General features: G+C 43.2%; 1 protein-coding gene across 2 annotated transcripts; it reads left to right on the top strand.

Moving 5' to 3' along the window:
• Nucleotides 1-102: 102 nt before the first annotated feature.
• On the top strand, nucleotides 103-12,881 carry LZIC (leucine zipper and CTNNBIP1 domain containing). 2 transcript variants are annotated; one of them, XM_060276229.1, is made up of 8 exons: nucleotides 103-225; nucleotides 2,431-2,557; nucleotides 4,659-4,794; nucleotides 5,273-5,371; nucleotides 6,392-6,487; nucleotides 7,202-7,283; nucleotides 9,802-9,842; nucleotides 11,988-12,878. In XM_060276229.1, the coding sequence occupies exons 2-8, from the start codon at nucleotides 2,457-2,459 to the stop codon at nucleotides 12,054-12,056; spliced, it is 624 nt and encodes a 207-aa protein (XP_060132212.1). In that variant the 5' UTR covers nucleotides 103-225; nucleotides 2,431-2,456; the 3' UTR covers nucleotides 12,057-12,878. The 2 variants fall into 2 exon arrangements, with proteins under 2 accessions (XP_060132212.1, XP_034976463.2); XM_035120572.2 differs by having other exon boundaries at nucleotides 9,403-12,881.
• The last annotated feature ends 3,256 nt before the right edge of the window (nucleotides 12,882-16,137 follow it).

Genomic DNA, 16,137 nt, shown 5'->3' with positions numbered 1-16,137 from the left:
ATTGCACGAGTACCTACAGGGAAGCTTCTTATTGGTCGCGGGAGCCGAAAGAGGCGTCGTGTCCGTCGCTAGGAACGGTCCCCCCGGCACACAATCTTGAAACCGGAAGTGGGAAGGGTTTGGGCTTTTGCAATAGAGGACCCCGTTGCCTGAAGAAAGGATGCGATTGGGGGAGTTGGGAATGTCGGTTTTCTAGAAGGCTGAAGGAGTGTGGATTATCTGGGGGTAAGGGGCATGCGGGGATAATCTGGGGTATGTAAGAAGAGAAGCTATTAGTGGAAGAAGGATAATAGGGATGGTGGGCTGGGTGGGTGGGTGTATGAAGGGTGTAAGGATCTGGGAGGGGGCTTTGAATGGTTTGGGCTGGGGCGGGGAGCCATTTTCAGCCCATTCTCTTCTGGGGTAGGGGTGGGGGATTGGAACATGCCAGCTGTGGGCGGGACAAGATGTGCAAATTTCACCTTTGTACAGTAGGTTGGTAGTTTGTGCACACACCCTTCTCCATTCGGGCATGCAAGGAGGATTACTGGAGGCGGGAGGGGAATAATCCGGCCATGCAAAAAGGCTCAAGGAGGGTGTGATGCCAGTGTGTGTGTGTGGGGGGGTGCGGCTGGGGAGCATCCTAGGGGCCAGAGGCTTCCCCTCCTCATTTAGGGTAAGGTTTAGCACCCTGGAGAGGTGGTTGTGCTTGCGGCAAATTTTCCTTGGTGAGGCTTCATCCCCAGCTACAAAAGAGAGTGGGGCGTGTCAGAAATGGTATTTTGTGTTAGGGGGACTGGCTCCCAGTTTATTGTCGCTGGGCCCCTCCTAACATTTTTCTCCTCAAATTAATTGCAGATCAGGGAACTGATGTTTTTAGGTGGGCCTCAAAGGCTTTTATTTTTATTTTTTTTCTCTGTAGCTTTCAGCAGCTCATGTAAATTAGACTACAGAGATGACGTTCTAAATTGCTGATAACATGCTGAGCTGTCTGACTGGAGTTGGTTTTTGCTTATTTTTTTAGAATATCATGAAGTATGCTTGTATGTAATGTTTCTTAAATGTCATTTGGATTTTCTGTTTTTGTTATTGCACACTGATTTGTGACTAATGTTTCTTTAAAAAGGGATTGCGTGGCCAAATGGGGATTTCAACCCTGGTCTCCAAAGGCCAGCCAGCCACTACTCTACCCTGGCTTTCAGAGCCAAACTGGCTGTTCTCTAGAGTTAGATGAGTGTCCCCTCCCCTATTTGATTAAAAAGAAATCTATTTATAATTTTAAAACACATTTTATAAACTGGGGGGGGGGAACATGGCATCCCTGAACATATTGGTCCTTGGCGTGAAATACTTTTGCACTAGAAACTAGTAAACCAAACATCCTGGGTTTTTTTTATATTAATTTTGCTTCCTAGGGTGAGTTAATCATGCTACAATAATCCCCCAATACAATATTATCTTATCTGAGCCTCTTGAATAGGATGGGCATGTTTAAATAAAGAAGGTGATATTTACCTTTGTACTAGAGCAAAGCTCTTTTATGTCACTTTCGCTATATAACTAGCCTGCTATTTCCTTTTAAGAACATAAGAGAAGTCTGCTGGATCAGTCAATGGCTCATCTAGTCCAGCAGCCTGTTTTCACAGTGTCCAATCAGATGTCTGTCAAAAGCCTGCAAGCTGGACATAATCCCAATAGCACTCTGCCCACTTGTGATTCCCAGCAACTGATATTCAGAGGCATTATGCCTCTGATAGTGGAGGTAGAATATAGCCCAGGCATCCCCAACCTGCAGCCCTCCAGATGTTTTGGCCTACAACTCCCATGATCCATATCTAACAGGACCAGTGGTCAGGGATGATGGGAATTGTAGTCCAAAACATCTGGAGGGCCAAAGGTTGGGGGTGCCTGTTATAGCCATTGTGATGTGGCCATTGATAGCCTTGCCCTCCATGAATATGTGTAATCCTCTTTTAAAGCCATCCAGGTTGGTGGCTGTGGGAGTGGGTTCTACAATTTAACGATGTGCTGTGTGAAGAAGTACTTTCTTTTATCTATCCTGAATCTTCCAACATTCAGCTTCATTGGATGCTCATGAGTTCTAGTGTTATGAGAGAGGGAGAAAAATGTTTCACTGTGCTTTCTCCATTCCATGAATAATATCATGACGTATATCATGTCACCTCTTGTTTGCCTTTTCTCTAAAGTAAAAAGTCCCAAATGATGCAATCTTTCCTTATGCGGGATGGGGGGGGCAGGATAATCCATCCCCTTGATCATTTTTGTTGTCTTCTGAACCTTCTGCAGCTCTACAATATCCTTTTTGAAGTGAGGTATCCACAACTGCATACAATATTCCAAACGCAGTTGCACCATCAATTTGTATAACATTGTTATGATATTGGCAGATTAAATAACACACACCACATGTAAGTTTCTTGTCTCTTTCAGGTGGTCTGTTATGCACAAAATTTGAAATGGCTTCAAGGGGAACAATTGAGACCAGTAAGTTGAAACAGAACTTGGAAGAGCAACTGGATAGACTAATGCAGCAATTGCAAGATCTGGAGGAGTGTAGGTAATAAATGCCATCCTGAAATTGACTAATCTGTCACAAAATCTTTGTGTTAATGACATGTAGCGCAGGGCAGGCATCTTTTTCTCCAGTCTTTAGCTGTTTTCAGGTGGATGGGATGATGTCATTGGAGACTGGCCTATCAGGGTGAATGGGGCACAGTCCCACTAATGTCAGCTGCTCTTAGTCAGACCCTACCTTGCCTTCTTACATAGTACATACTAGTCCAGGGGTGGGACTGCCTGCCAGATTCCTCCTTCATAATCTCAGTATTGCCATTGTAGAATTTAGCAGGGAGGAGGATGTGGACAAAGCTAGAATTAGTTGAGTTTGGTTCCACCTACTGTTAGGCTCCCTGCCTTCTGGCCTTCCAGTACCAATGGGCATCAGGTGATGCATGCACTCATTTGGATGTTGTCCTTTTCAGACAGGGTGTATAAAAATCAATGATTTTTTTAAAAAAATCAAAAAAATCGGATTTTTTTATTTAAATCGGATTTTTTTGATTTAAATCGATTTTTTTGATTTAAATTGGATTTTTTTAAATAAAATGCTTTTTGAGGAAAATATATTACCACCCAAAGGTTATTCCATCATGAAATAAAGATTAGTTTTTTAACTATGTAGAATAAGGTTGTATATGTTTAATTTTGGGGCTAAATAAATTCAATTAATCCATTCACAATGTCATGCTCTTCCAGAGGTTTTTGTAAGATTATTGGGCAGTTTCTCTGCCTACAAGATATTATCGCAGGTGCTTGGTTTACTTTTGCAGTTCTCAAAACTGAATTTGACTCAACAGAGATCACATGCCTCTTCTTCACAGCAAAAATGTTATAACATGAACAGAGTTGAGAAAAAGACCTTAATCCTATTGTTCTACAAACCTATGAATACAGAAACAACCCCTTCAGTGCTAAGTTTCAAGAAGTTCAGTGAATAGAATAGAAACAATATTTTTCTGATTGTTTGGAGTGGACAGTATTTAAGTTTTTCATGTGTAGGCTGGGCTGACAGTCTAAGTTTCTATATATATATATATATATATATATATATATATATATATATATATATTGTTTTTGTTTAGCCAAATTAGTTAACAAACATGGATGTTTGTTTAAACAAATAACATATGCTGTAATGTTATTGTTTCAGTTGAATAAATCTATTTAAATTGTTATTATTAAGGTAATGATTATTTTTCTCCTTCCTAAGTACAACAGTAAAGTTGTCCAAATATGAATGATTAACCTATTAAACTGGGGATAAAAAACTAATATGAAAAGTTGTTATTCTAAAAATCTTCATCTACTTGCATATTAAAGTTATACCAGCAAGAATTAGTCTTTATGTAGAAAACTATGATTTAAATCAAGCCTTACTGACTAGTGATTTAAATCGTGATTTAAATCGTGATTTAAATCAGTTTGATTTAAATCAAATCCACCCTGTTTTCAGACATCCTTTAAGGATCTTCCGAGGGCAGCGCTTCATGTTACATGCCAATATGTTGTATTGCTGTTGTTAAGAATGTAAGAAGAGCCCTGCTGGATCAGACCAAAGACTTTTCTAGTCCAGGATCCTGTTTCCCTTGGTGTCCAGTCTGATGCCTTTTGGGAAGCCCACAAGCAGGACATGAGGACATTAGCTGCCTCCTGTTATTGCTGAACCTAGAGGTAACGTAGCTCAGTACTGCCTACACTGACTAGCAGCAGCTCCACACTGTTTCAAGGTGGCCTAGTAAAATACTGGCATCATTAATTTTGTGAGATGGGGAAAGCAGCCCACTATTAACAAGTGGGATGAATGTTAGAATATAAGGCTATCTGCAGCTACTGGTTAAAGAAAAAGGCCAAAGCTTAGTAGTAGAACATGTGATCTGCATGTAGACGGTCTCAGGTTCAATCCCCAGCATCTCCAGGTAGGGATGGGAAGGTTTCCTGCTTGAAACAGTGGAGAGCTGCTGCCAGTCAGTGTAGACAAAACTGAGCTACCGTAGATTGACTAATGGTCTGATTCTGTACAAGGCACCTTCCTATGTTCCTATGTAGAGCCCTACTGTGGTTAACCTGTTGGCTGAGTCGCAGTGCTTGCTCTTATTCAGAGATGATCTGGATGCAGATGAGTATGAAGAGACCAAGAAAGAAACCCTTGAGCAGCTGAATGAGTTCAATGATTCCCTGAAGAAGATCATGTCTGGAAACATGACATTGGTAGACGAACTTAGTGGGATGCAGTTGGTGAGTGTTTGGAGGGGGCCTTTTTTTGACGTAGTGCGTCTAAAACACTGCATTATGACACTGGGTCCCTCACTCAAAGGGAGAGCATTTGCTTTGACTGCAGAAGGTCCCAGGTTCAATCCCCGGCATAGCCAGCTAGGGCTGAAAGAGACCCCTGCCTGAAACTCGTTGGAGCCACTGCCAGTCAGTTTAGGCAATGCTGAGCTATACTGAGTGGTCTGACTCAGTATAAGGCGGCTTCCTATTTCTTAAGCAAAAGGACGTAGCTCAGTGGTAGAGCATTTGCCTAGCATCTAGAATGCCCCAGGTTAAATCTGATCATCTTTAGATGGGCCTGGGAATGCCTTCTCTCTAAAACTTTGGTGGGACATTGCCAGTCACAGTGCTGAACTAGATGGACCAATGGTGTAATGCAGCTTCCTATATAAGTAACTTGCATCTTTCGCGAGGGTTTTAGCTTGTAATCTTCCTCTTCCAGGCTATACAAGCAGCCATCAGCCAGGCTTTTAAAACCCCCGAAGTCATCAGGATGTTTGCCAAAAAGCAGCCAGGGCAGCTGCGGACAAGATTGGCAGAGGTAATGATGTTTTATCACCTTTTTAAAAAGTGTACATACGTGCAGTATGTTTAGAATCATTAGTTCATTTCATTTATAAACCGCTTCCCATGAGGCATCCCAATGTGATCTACATATTTTTTTAAACTTGCAAATCTTAAACAATATTTTATATTGATTTGCAAGGATGAGAAGCTGGGAGTGTTCATTGCCTAGTCCGAGGCTGGGCAGACTAAATTACGAAAACGAATTTGGGGAGGGGGGATTATTGGTTGTTCTTGTTCAGGGGTCAGCAAACTTTTTCAGCAGGGTGCAGGTCCACTGTCCCTCAGACCTTGTTGGGGGCTGGACTATATTGGGGGGGGGGTTGAACGAATTAATATGCCCCACAAATAACCCAGAGATGCATTTTAAATAAAAGCACACGTTCTACTCGTAAAAACACGCTGATTCCTGGACCATCCGCAGGCTGGATTTAGAAGGCGATTGGGCCGGATCTGGACCCTGGGCCTTAGTTTGCCTATCCATGTTCTTGTTTTTATTTTTATTATTTATTTTGTTCTTTCATGTTGTGATTTTATCTTCTGAACCGCCCTGAGACCTGAAGGTATAGGGCAGTCAGTATACAAATGTTAATGATAATGAGGAGAAGAAGAAGATGATGATTTAGGCAGGCTATAGAAGCTTTGCTTTGATTGGGAGCTTTGCCCTATGCGGTGCCTGTGAACTGGTTCACACAATCACATGGAAATGTGTGATGGGAGAACTCTGCCCAAGGAGGGATGGGGAACCTGTAACCTGGACAGGTTGATGCTTTACTACAACTCCCATCATCCCTGATTGTGAGCCATGCCAGATGGGGCTGATGGTGGGAGATGGCAGTCGATCTTTTCTGCGGCTGACACTTAGCAGGTGCCACAAATTTCTTTCTCATGGTACACAAATAATGGGTGTTAACTCCTAAGGGCTGTGTAAATCTTCATACATCAGATGCATAGTGTCATCCACCTCCACTTCCCGGTTTTCTCTTCCCCTTTATAGATGGACAGAGATCTGATTGTTGGAAAGTTGGGACGGGACGTCTATACTCAGCAAAAAGTGGAAATTCTCACTGCTCTCAGGAAGCTTGGGGAGAAGGTACTAAATTTGCTTGGCATGTCCCTCAGGGGGCTATAAATGGAACTGTGTGGATTACACATGTTGTGTAGTACTAGTCTTATACCCTGCTGCAGAATTTGGATCCCTTAGAAACTGCACAGAATATTACAGAATTGTTTGTTTTTTCGCTACGCCTCAACACTATTTAAGGCTTTGTCTGGAGTGTTGAAGCTATGAAAGCTTGTTTGGAAATGTTTTCTTGTATTGATTATGTCACTTTCATTTTAAATGTTTAAGTCAGGGGTCCCCAGACTTACCGGGCTTCGGGCCGGTGCCCGCCGCGCCGACCGCGCGGCGGGCCGGAGGGCAGGGGAGTGCGCGCGCAGCGGGCCTGAGGGCGGGGGAGTGCACACCCGTGCGGTCGGGAAAAAATCGCCGAGAATCGCTTGTGCGCATGCGTATGGGCCTCCCCCGACCCGGAAGTGCACCGGAAATGACCTCTTCTGGGTCGGGAGAGGCCCATACGCATGCGCACAAAGGATTTTCGGCGTTTTTTTCCGATTTTGAAGATCGCCGCCGCGCCGCGCGCTGTAAGAGCGGGCGGCGGGCGGCGGGGGTCGTCGCGGGCCAGATTGGGAGGCTAATTGGGTCGCATCCGGCCCGGGGGCCGTAGTCTGGGGACCCCTGGTTTAAGTGATATTAAAAGTTTCGTGGCTGACTCATCCTTATTTCTTTCATTCTTTGTGTTTACAGCTGACATCTGATGATGAGACTTTTCTTTCAACAAATGCAGGAGCTGCTCTCAGCCAGTTTGTGAGAGTTTCCAGTGACCTTGGTAAGTTAAAAAAAAAATCTCCCCAAGCCTCTTTCCTTGATCATGTGTGTCAAATTTCTCACAATCAGGAGAAAAGAAATGGTCACTCATCATCCTTAGTTCATGACTACAGCTCATCTGCTTCCTCTTCATTAACAGGCATGGAGGTTGGATTCACTGCCATATAGAATGTAAATGAGTGTACTGTAACTTAAATAGCATTTTTTTTTCAATCCAATGACAGGCTGGTTTGACTTTAATCCAAATGATGCTTATCAGTCCCAGTCAAAACATACAACTTGATCCTGTAGATCAGCCTGGCAAAATCAGTCAATGAAAATAAGTAGTCCACATACCATATTGGCCCAAATATAAGCTGCACTTTCCCCCCAAATTCTGACCATGAAAATTTAAAAGTGCAGCTTAAATTTGCGACCTTACAAAAATTGGCTTTTATGATATCGCTGCTGAAACAGACATACGGTAAAACGGAACAAAAAATGTTTTCTTGCCGATTTGCGAGCATGAGACTGTTGTGCAATTAATTCTAATGTCATTCATCGCTTTCCCCGTATTTTACAGTGCAGTATTGATTTTTTTATTTGCGTTTACGGAGCTACGAACAGGTGTTTAACCCACTTGCGGGTCCTCTCTAGTACCCATAGGATTTTCTTCTACATTTGCCATTTACGGGTGTAAGTGTCAGCATACACGCAGAAGACCTGGGCTCCAAGCCCCCCGGTAAGCATCTGCCGGGTGTCTTCTCCCTCCGGTAGCCAACTGGAACACGATCCAGGCTCTCGGAGCCAGGACACGTTATCTGCAGAGTTTATCCAGCTTTAGCGTGGTTTGGCAGCAGCAGCAACAAGAAGAAACTCAGAGAGAAGTACTTGCATATTTACAAGCGTTTATTCTAAAGCATCTCAGAAGATAGACCGAACGTGTCTTTCTTCATCAGCAAAGCAAAAGCAACTGAACTAACATTACAATAGCACAACAAACGGAAGTATACATCATGTGACACATTCAACATCCTCTTCCAAGCCTGTTCCTGTTTAAGGTGGAACAGAATCTACTATGAAATCCTAACAGTGAGTGCCTGCGGAATTTTAAGGGAGTGGCTTTTATTTGGTATTGTCTTTTTTTCCTCTCCCCCCCCCTTGAATTTTAAAGGTGTGGCTTATATTTGGGTGCAGCTTATATTATGGCCAATATGGTAAATAGTTGCCTGCCATCTTACCCTCATATGACTTACTGGCAGTGTTGTACTGATAATTGCTTGGGAATTCTAAGAAACTCCCAAATCTGCAGTTTAGTGCAGTTTTGAGATCCATGGTTAAAATCAGTGGTTTTGAGATCAGTGGTTAACATCAGTGCAATCTGTCATTTAAATTAATGCAGTTCAGTCGACCATTGTTTCTTGTTGTTTATATTTTTGTTAGTCTATTAAATGTATAACAAACTCACAGAGTATTCTAAGAATTCAACAAGGGAGGGGAACAATTGAGCATGGTCAGGTTTAAGATAAGGAGATAAAAGATATAAAAGGAAAATATTAAAAGAAACTTGTACAAGAGAGGCAATATGGTAGTACTGTATTCCAAGTTAAGAAAGACTTAAAACAGTGGATAAAAAACTCATATAATTATAAGTGCATAAAGTTCTATTCACATTCAGTGGTACCTCGACTTATGAACGACTTGACAACCGAATTTTTCAACTTACGGATGGGGCAAATGGCCACATGCTTACGAATTTCTCGACATCCGAATGGAAACCGCGGCGGTTTTAGATAGGGTTTTTTTGAGTTACGAATTTTTAGATGGGGTTGCTTCGACTTATGAATTTTTCCGTTTCCAATGCATTCCTATGGGAAATCGCGTTTCCAATGGTGCTTTTCGACTTACGAATTTTTCGACCTACGAAGGTGCCTTCGGAACGGATTAAATTTGTAAGTCGAGGCACCACTGTATTAAAAATATAAATAAATCTTACTATCAAATACCTCTGTGTGTGATTAGTATGGCTATATAAATTTATACTTTTACTTGTTAATCAATAATTATTTGTTGGAGGCTGAATGTTGCTGATGGAATAAAGGCAGGATTTTAAAACAGCCCCTCTTTTTCATTAACTGCAGGATCAGGCGATAAGGTCTTCGCGCTGGCAAGTTTTGAGGTAGAGAAATCAAAGCAGTGAAAGCAGGCTACGTTCAGCTGCATTGGATCTTGGGTTTTTGTTTTTTTACCATGTTGTATTTGTGTGTTTCTTACAAACTTTTTTGTAACGCTCTTTATCTTAACGGCAAGCTAACCTACAATGTAGACCGTTTTTGAAGTGCCCTTTTGCAAGCTGGGCTGCACAAGTTCAGAGGCGAAAAACACGAAGTGGTACTTTTTAAAATCAAGGAAATGAAACCAAGTAACTTAATTGTGTAACCTTCTGAATGTATGCATTGTGTATGTATTTTCCCCACTTTAAAATGTGCATTTCTCTAGTAAAATGTTTTCTCTATTGTTTTTGTTACATGTGATGGCAGAAAGCATCTCTCTTCAGCAGCTCTTGGTACTTGATGGCTGTGTGAGTTCAGTTGATTTGCTGGAATCGTGTTTTTTTTTAAGTGGGGTGGTGGAGAGAATGTAGCTCTAGTGTGGAATGCGACACAGTTTTGCTTGTCTCAAAACAAGCCGAGCGCCCTCCTGCCCTCCCAGTTTCTCTTGGGAGATGAATGGGCAGCATTGTGTCCTCCATGCCTTGATTGGCAAACAATAGCAGCCCTGTTGGGAGCTTTCTGGGCCAATTTAACATTGTGGACCAGAATGACAAGGAACACAGTCAATAAGCCCTGTTTCTGGCCTCCTACTGTAGCCAGGCGTGTTATTGGCTACAATCTGCCATTCTTCCCTCGTGTTTTGGGAGGCAGGCACGAAACTGCTTCCTTCCAAGTAGAAACAAACAGAAGAATCCTACTTTTTTTAGATGCTGCCTGTTCTGTTGCCGAATGAAGGTGGCGCTTGCTGTCTGTTGACCTTGTTAGCCCTGCCCTGTCATCTTCCAGGCCTGACTTAAGATGCGGGTTGATTTTGACTTACAGGCTTGAGCTTAAAAGTTCCCTTGTCCCTTTGGGCTCCTTCTCAACAATTTTCATTTAGGAGTATAGGAAGTTGCCTTTTTCCAAGTCTATCAAGCTCAGTGTTTTTTATACTGACCAGCAGCTGTGCGCCAGGATTTCAGAGGGGTCATTCCCAGCCCAACCTGAAGATGCTGGCAATTAAACCTGTGCTCTTAGGTGCTCCACTATTGAGTGACAGACTTTTTCGTTCCTTTTCCATTCTTCCCTCTCTGTATATCTCCCCCACCACCCATTTTATCCTTGCAACAATGACCCTGTGAGGTAGGTCAGGCTCAGAAAGAGTAATTAGCCAGCCCAAATATGGTCTTGAATCTGGGTCTCCTTAGCCCTAGACAGCAAGGCCACACTAGGTTTCTCACTGGGTGGTGGGTAGTTTGCCAAGTTTTTGTCTGTGGAGGGCATCCTCTTGGTCTGGTTGCAATATTTGTAGCTTTTCCCTAAATAATTGCCTCTTGGCATGTGCAGAGTGTCTTTAGTGATGCTTCTAACCAGGTCCTACTCAAATTAGCAGACATGGTTAAATTGTTAATTTTTATGGGTCTACTCGGAGTAGGACTTGGTTAGCTACAACTTAGTAACTATCCAACTGGGTTGTTGTTTTTTTGTGGGGGTGGGGGCGTGGTGTTGGAGAGCATATCTTTCTGCCCTACTATCTCCTCTACACTTGTTTCACCCCTTTTTTGCATTTTAAAGCCATCCACATTCTTTTTCTCTGTCATTTCCGTTCATTTCTAACCTTAGTTTGTTGCAGGACTCACCTCTTCAGTCTTAACAGTTGAATTTACATGCAGAATGCCGTTTTCCTAATCACTACAGATCTTGTTCACTTAGAACCCCAGAAAGTGAGTGGATTTGAAAAACTGTATTGATTTAATCCTGAATATGAAACTTCTTCCTTGTTTCTATCTCTTCTGCTTGTTACAGATCATATATGTAAGCTTTCCTGGGGCCTGATTTTAATTTCTTTTTAAAAGAAAGTACTGAATATCACCCCTGCCAATCAATTCTCTTGCCCTTGCCACAGCTCCCAGATGAACTCATTGTATAGTAACTTGAGAAACTGCTGCTCTCTCTCCCTCTCCCCTCCCCAGTTTAAAAAAGGAACAAGCACAATGCCTATATTCTATTTTCCTGGCTAGCAGGCATGCGTAGGTTGCCAAAAGGGTGCTGGCTGTAGCATACTGCAATGCTGCCAAAACATGACTCTCTCCCTTATTCAGCAGTTTTTGGGAGTGCATGAACATGAGGCTGGGAGGAACAGCTGGCTTATTAGTGAACAATGGCCACAGTAAATCAGCCATAAAACAGGCAACTACCTTCCATGTTTTATCGATCAATTATGCCGGCACATTTCCAAATAGGATTATGAGTTATGAAACAGGGGCAAGTAGAAAATGTCCCTCTGCAGTCTCTTTCCCACCACCACAACAGTGCTTCTACAATACCAAGGCTGTTAAACCACCAGAATTAAGAGGTAAATCGTTTGCTGAACTCCACTGATTCACATTGCAGGAGCTAGTGGGATGTGTGTGTTTAAATGTCCCTCTTATACCTGTTCCCAATGCACGCTCTTCCCTTTCTTTCTCTTTCAGCTGCAGAGGAATTGTTTGTCAGAGAGAAGGCTAGGCTGTAAGCCCCCCACCTCCCACCCTAGGAAATGACAGCTTTCTGTGTGCAGGGATTCAGGATTGTGAAGTCAAACATCCAATTTCCACCTGTAGCCTAAAGTGGGTTCAGTCTAGAAAAAGCTTGATCTGCAGTGAGCAAAATTAAGTTGTGAATCTCCCCGTAGGTTGGTGCTCCTCAATTTTCACTGTCTTCAACTCAAGACCATACTGTCCAATGTTAGACACACAGAAGATTGAGGTCAGGTTTACTTTTGGATCTGGGACTGAAAGCTCTAGTTTATTGGAGTTAGGGTTGCCATATTTCAAAAAGTTAAAACCAGGACACCGGAAAATTGATGATTTTTTTTTTTTAGGAAACCACTGAAATTGTTGAGCTTTTCTTTACAAAAACACCAAAAAACCCACGATTTTTGGATTGACTTGCCTAACATACAGGACAAAGCGCTGCCATTTGGAAATCCCCCCCCCCCAGATGTCAATTCTGCCTTTGAAATCCCAGTAATGTCCTGGAAAATCAGGATGTATGGCAGCCCTAATTGGAGCTGTTGAAAACTTCCTTTAGTCATAGATTTGACAGATAAAAAACAAAAGTCACATATGAGGTTTTACAGTGGAGAACATGTTAGGGTTTCCAGTGGCGGAGGAAGCCGCTTTGTCACCCGGGGTGGCAAATTGCCGTGCCCAGGGGGCGGGGCGTTGCTACGTAATGACGCATGCGTTGCTACGTAATGAAGCTGCGCATGCGTACAACGTAGAGGGGGATCGTGCCCCCCGCGAGTTCAAAGCGGAGCCTAAACGGAGCGTCCAGGCTCCAGGTAGATAGCATCCCGCTGCACATGCGTGATACGTAGAGAGGACCCCCCCCCCCCGCGACTTCAAAATGGAGCCTAAACAGAGCCTCCAGCCTAGAAAGCCTCGCTCGGCGCGGTGGGCAGGTGCCACCCTGGAGCTGGACAGGGGTGACAGTCGGCACCCCCCGACTCCCGAGCCTCCAGGTAAAAAGCTTGCTCGGCTCAGCGCGCCATGCCGTGCTGAGCGGGCTTTTTACTGGGAGGCTGGAGGGGCTCGCCTTGGGAGTCGCTGGGTGGACCGCCCCTATCGCCCCCTCTTGCTACGCCACTGAGGGTTCCCTTTTCACCCTGGCAGCACTCTTTTGCCTTTAAAAGCTGCCCAACAAGTAAGCAGTAAAGAGTTGCAGCCTTTACTGTCAATACAATGGAAAGCTCAATCAGCTGAATTTCTGCCTGTTATGTAGTCTGTTCAAAGAGCAAGAAGCCCATGGGAAACATGGGGAGAAGCCATACCACCATACCTAGCATCCAGTTCCAAAGTGTGGTGGCTTATGTCCCACAGAAATATGGGGAAACCCTGGTTAGAGGAGAGAGCAGGTCTACTGGGAAGTGTGTATGTGTTTGAGCTTTGTGACTCTGAAAGCCTCTGTGCAGCATTTCCTAGAGTTGACTGCCCTGTTTGTGGTCTTCACTGCCCTCTGTGGCTTGTGATTAGGCCTTGGCAGTTGGGAATTGCATCCTTTTAAATGTTTCTTCCCTTTTAAAACTGATGGCTACATAACAGCTTGTGTGAAGTCACAGTGGTTACAGACCTTTCCCCGAAATGCTGTAGCTGTCTCATTAGTGATGATTAGAGGGTTAGTTCCTTGCCTGCAGAAGGGAAGCTTTGCTGCTGTGCCATTGCAAATCCGTGCCTTGAGCCAAACCCAGCAGTCACACCGGCTTTAAACAGGCTTCTTCTTCTGATCTCTCTCCCTCACTCAGCTCAGAGATTTGCATTTACTTGTCTCTCTTTGCATATTGTTCATTTCACTTTAATAAACCATCACTGAGAAATGCATTTTATCTTTATTGACAATTTTATATTCCCCCACCCATCTACTTTTTAAGGACACAAGCAGTGCCTTATAACAACAACTTTCCCTTTAAAATGCCAATGGTTTCAAATATGGCATTTAATTTGGAATACATTCTTTGAGAGGGTTGTATTTTCTTGTTAGGCATCCAGAACTTGCTTAAAGCAATTATAAAGAAAGCTCAAGGTGCCTTAGTGTTGTTGGCGTAAAACTGTAATCTCTTTTCAAAAACTCAACTGCAAATTAGTAACTCTGAAAGTCCCTCTTCAGATGTGGAAAGCAGAAGGAAAGTTACTCGGCATTGAGAACATATACGTATCTTACAGGTGCATCTTTTCTAGTGAGCAACATTCTCTATAGCAGGGGTGGTTAGCCTTTTTGGCTCCACAGACCAAATTCTCATCAGGATTGGCCATGTTGAACAAATTTATCAGGTGGGTGGCTCTACCCACCTATCAATCACCTGACAGCACAAGGACATCAGGTGCAAAGTGCTGCTAAAAATGATGCTGGCCCTCTTTGTTTTATACAGGACTTTTTGATGGTTTGCATTGAAAGCCCTACTAAAATGAAGGGAAGGAAACTGTTCTAGCAGAGAATTCTGATGTTTACCTCTTTCTGATTCAAGAAGGGGTTTACATGGTATCCTGCCCCTGCTCATCAGCAGACAAGCGGGAGATTAAATTCTGATCTGTTCTCTAATGGGAACAGGTACACAGCCAATGCAGGATTTAACCCTGTCCTGCCTTCAGTCACATGATGATGTTGCGAGAGACATCGGCTAGAGCTAGAAGGCGTGGTTTGAGGGAAATGGATGCATAGGCTCACTTGGACCCCCTGGCAGGCGAAGACTGGCCCAGGGGTTCACCACCTCTGCGCTGTAGCCATCCTTTGCTTTCAGAGTAGTCCTGTGAGGTAGGTCACTTGTCATTCATTTTCTGCACTCAATGCTCTTTTTCTAAGTTATGCAACATTATGAAATACAAAATATACTATTTTTGCCTCTTAATCTCTTCTCTTATGGAGTGGGAACAAAATTTCCCAGCCTTTTTTTCCTGCTGCAAGAATACTTCATTAAAAGTAAAAACAATACCTCATAATATGGATAGTCCTCATAAAAAGAATGGTCATTTTGGATTCCAAAAATGCGGGATGTAGTTTATTATATTGATTGTCCATAAAATTGTTTCTGGCGAAAAGTTACAGTGGGCGCTCTCCTAAGGGTGCGTAAAATCCTAATAATTATGCCATGGCAAAGATTTCAATTTGACCAGGAGCACCATCTTAACATCAGAACTAATCTACCCCTGTGGTCATATGGAAAGTCTTGGTGTGTGGTGGCAGCTGGATTATGAAAGAATCCTAAATGAATTTCAAAGCAGATTATCATGGTTGGCTAACGGCAAGAGATTGAAGCAGAGCGTCTTTGTCCAGTGTTAAGGCTGGCTGTGCAAAGCAGCAAATGGAGGAGCTAGGGCTTATGATACCTGATTTTCAGCTACGGCTAGGAAAAAAGATGCATAAAGCAAAGGGAACTGGAGGTGTCATGCAAAGCTCTGAACCAACAGCAGGAAACTATAGAAATGTATAACGCCATTTAATGCCTTTAAAAAGTCGGGTTTTTTGGGGGGCGGGGTCTTACCCCAAAGGGTCTTACATTGTATAATAAAACACACACACCAGTCACCCAATAGTACATCATTTACAAATACAGTGGTTCCTCGGGTTAATAACTTAATTCGTTCCGGAGGGCCGTTCTTAACCTGAAACCGTTCTTAACTTGAGGTACTTTAGCTAATGGGGCCTCCCGCTGCCGCCGCGACCGCACAATTTCTGTTCTCATCCTGAAGCAAAGTTCTTAACCCGAGGTACTATTTCTGGGTTAGCGGAGTCTGTAAGCTGAAGCGTCAGTAACCCGAGGTACCACTGTAAAAGTCATTAAGCTTCCTAATATCACTTGAGTTATAGGTTAAGATTAAACTATCATTTTAAAAAGATGTGTATGGGAAAGCAAGCAGGTTTGAGAGCTGTGCACCGCAGCCATTTAAACAAAGATGATGTCACTTGCCGTTCCTTCTGTACATCTCTAGAGGATCAGACCATATCAGACTAAGAACTGGGTCAGGAGCAACAGCAGCTTGCAAATAGCTTCTTGTCCTGTGCTCAATCTCCCCCATCCCCTCCCTTTCTTGCTGAAATGCTTTCCCGTTTGATTCACCCTTAATGTACCTGCATTTTTTTTCTTAC

This window comes from Zootoca vivipara, chromosome 6, assembly GCF_963506605.1.
Source record: "Zootoca vivipara chromosome 6, rZooViv1.1, whole genome shotgun sequence".
Classification (NCBI taxonomy): domain Eukaryota; kingdom Metazoa; phylum Chordata; class Lepidosauria; order Squamata; family Lacertidae; genus Zootoca; species Zootoca vivipara.
This window is presented reverse-complemented; position numbering and strand designations above follow the sequence as displayed.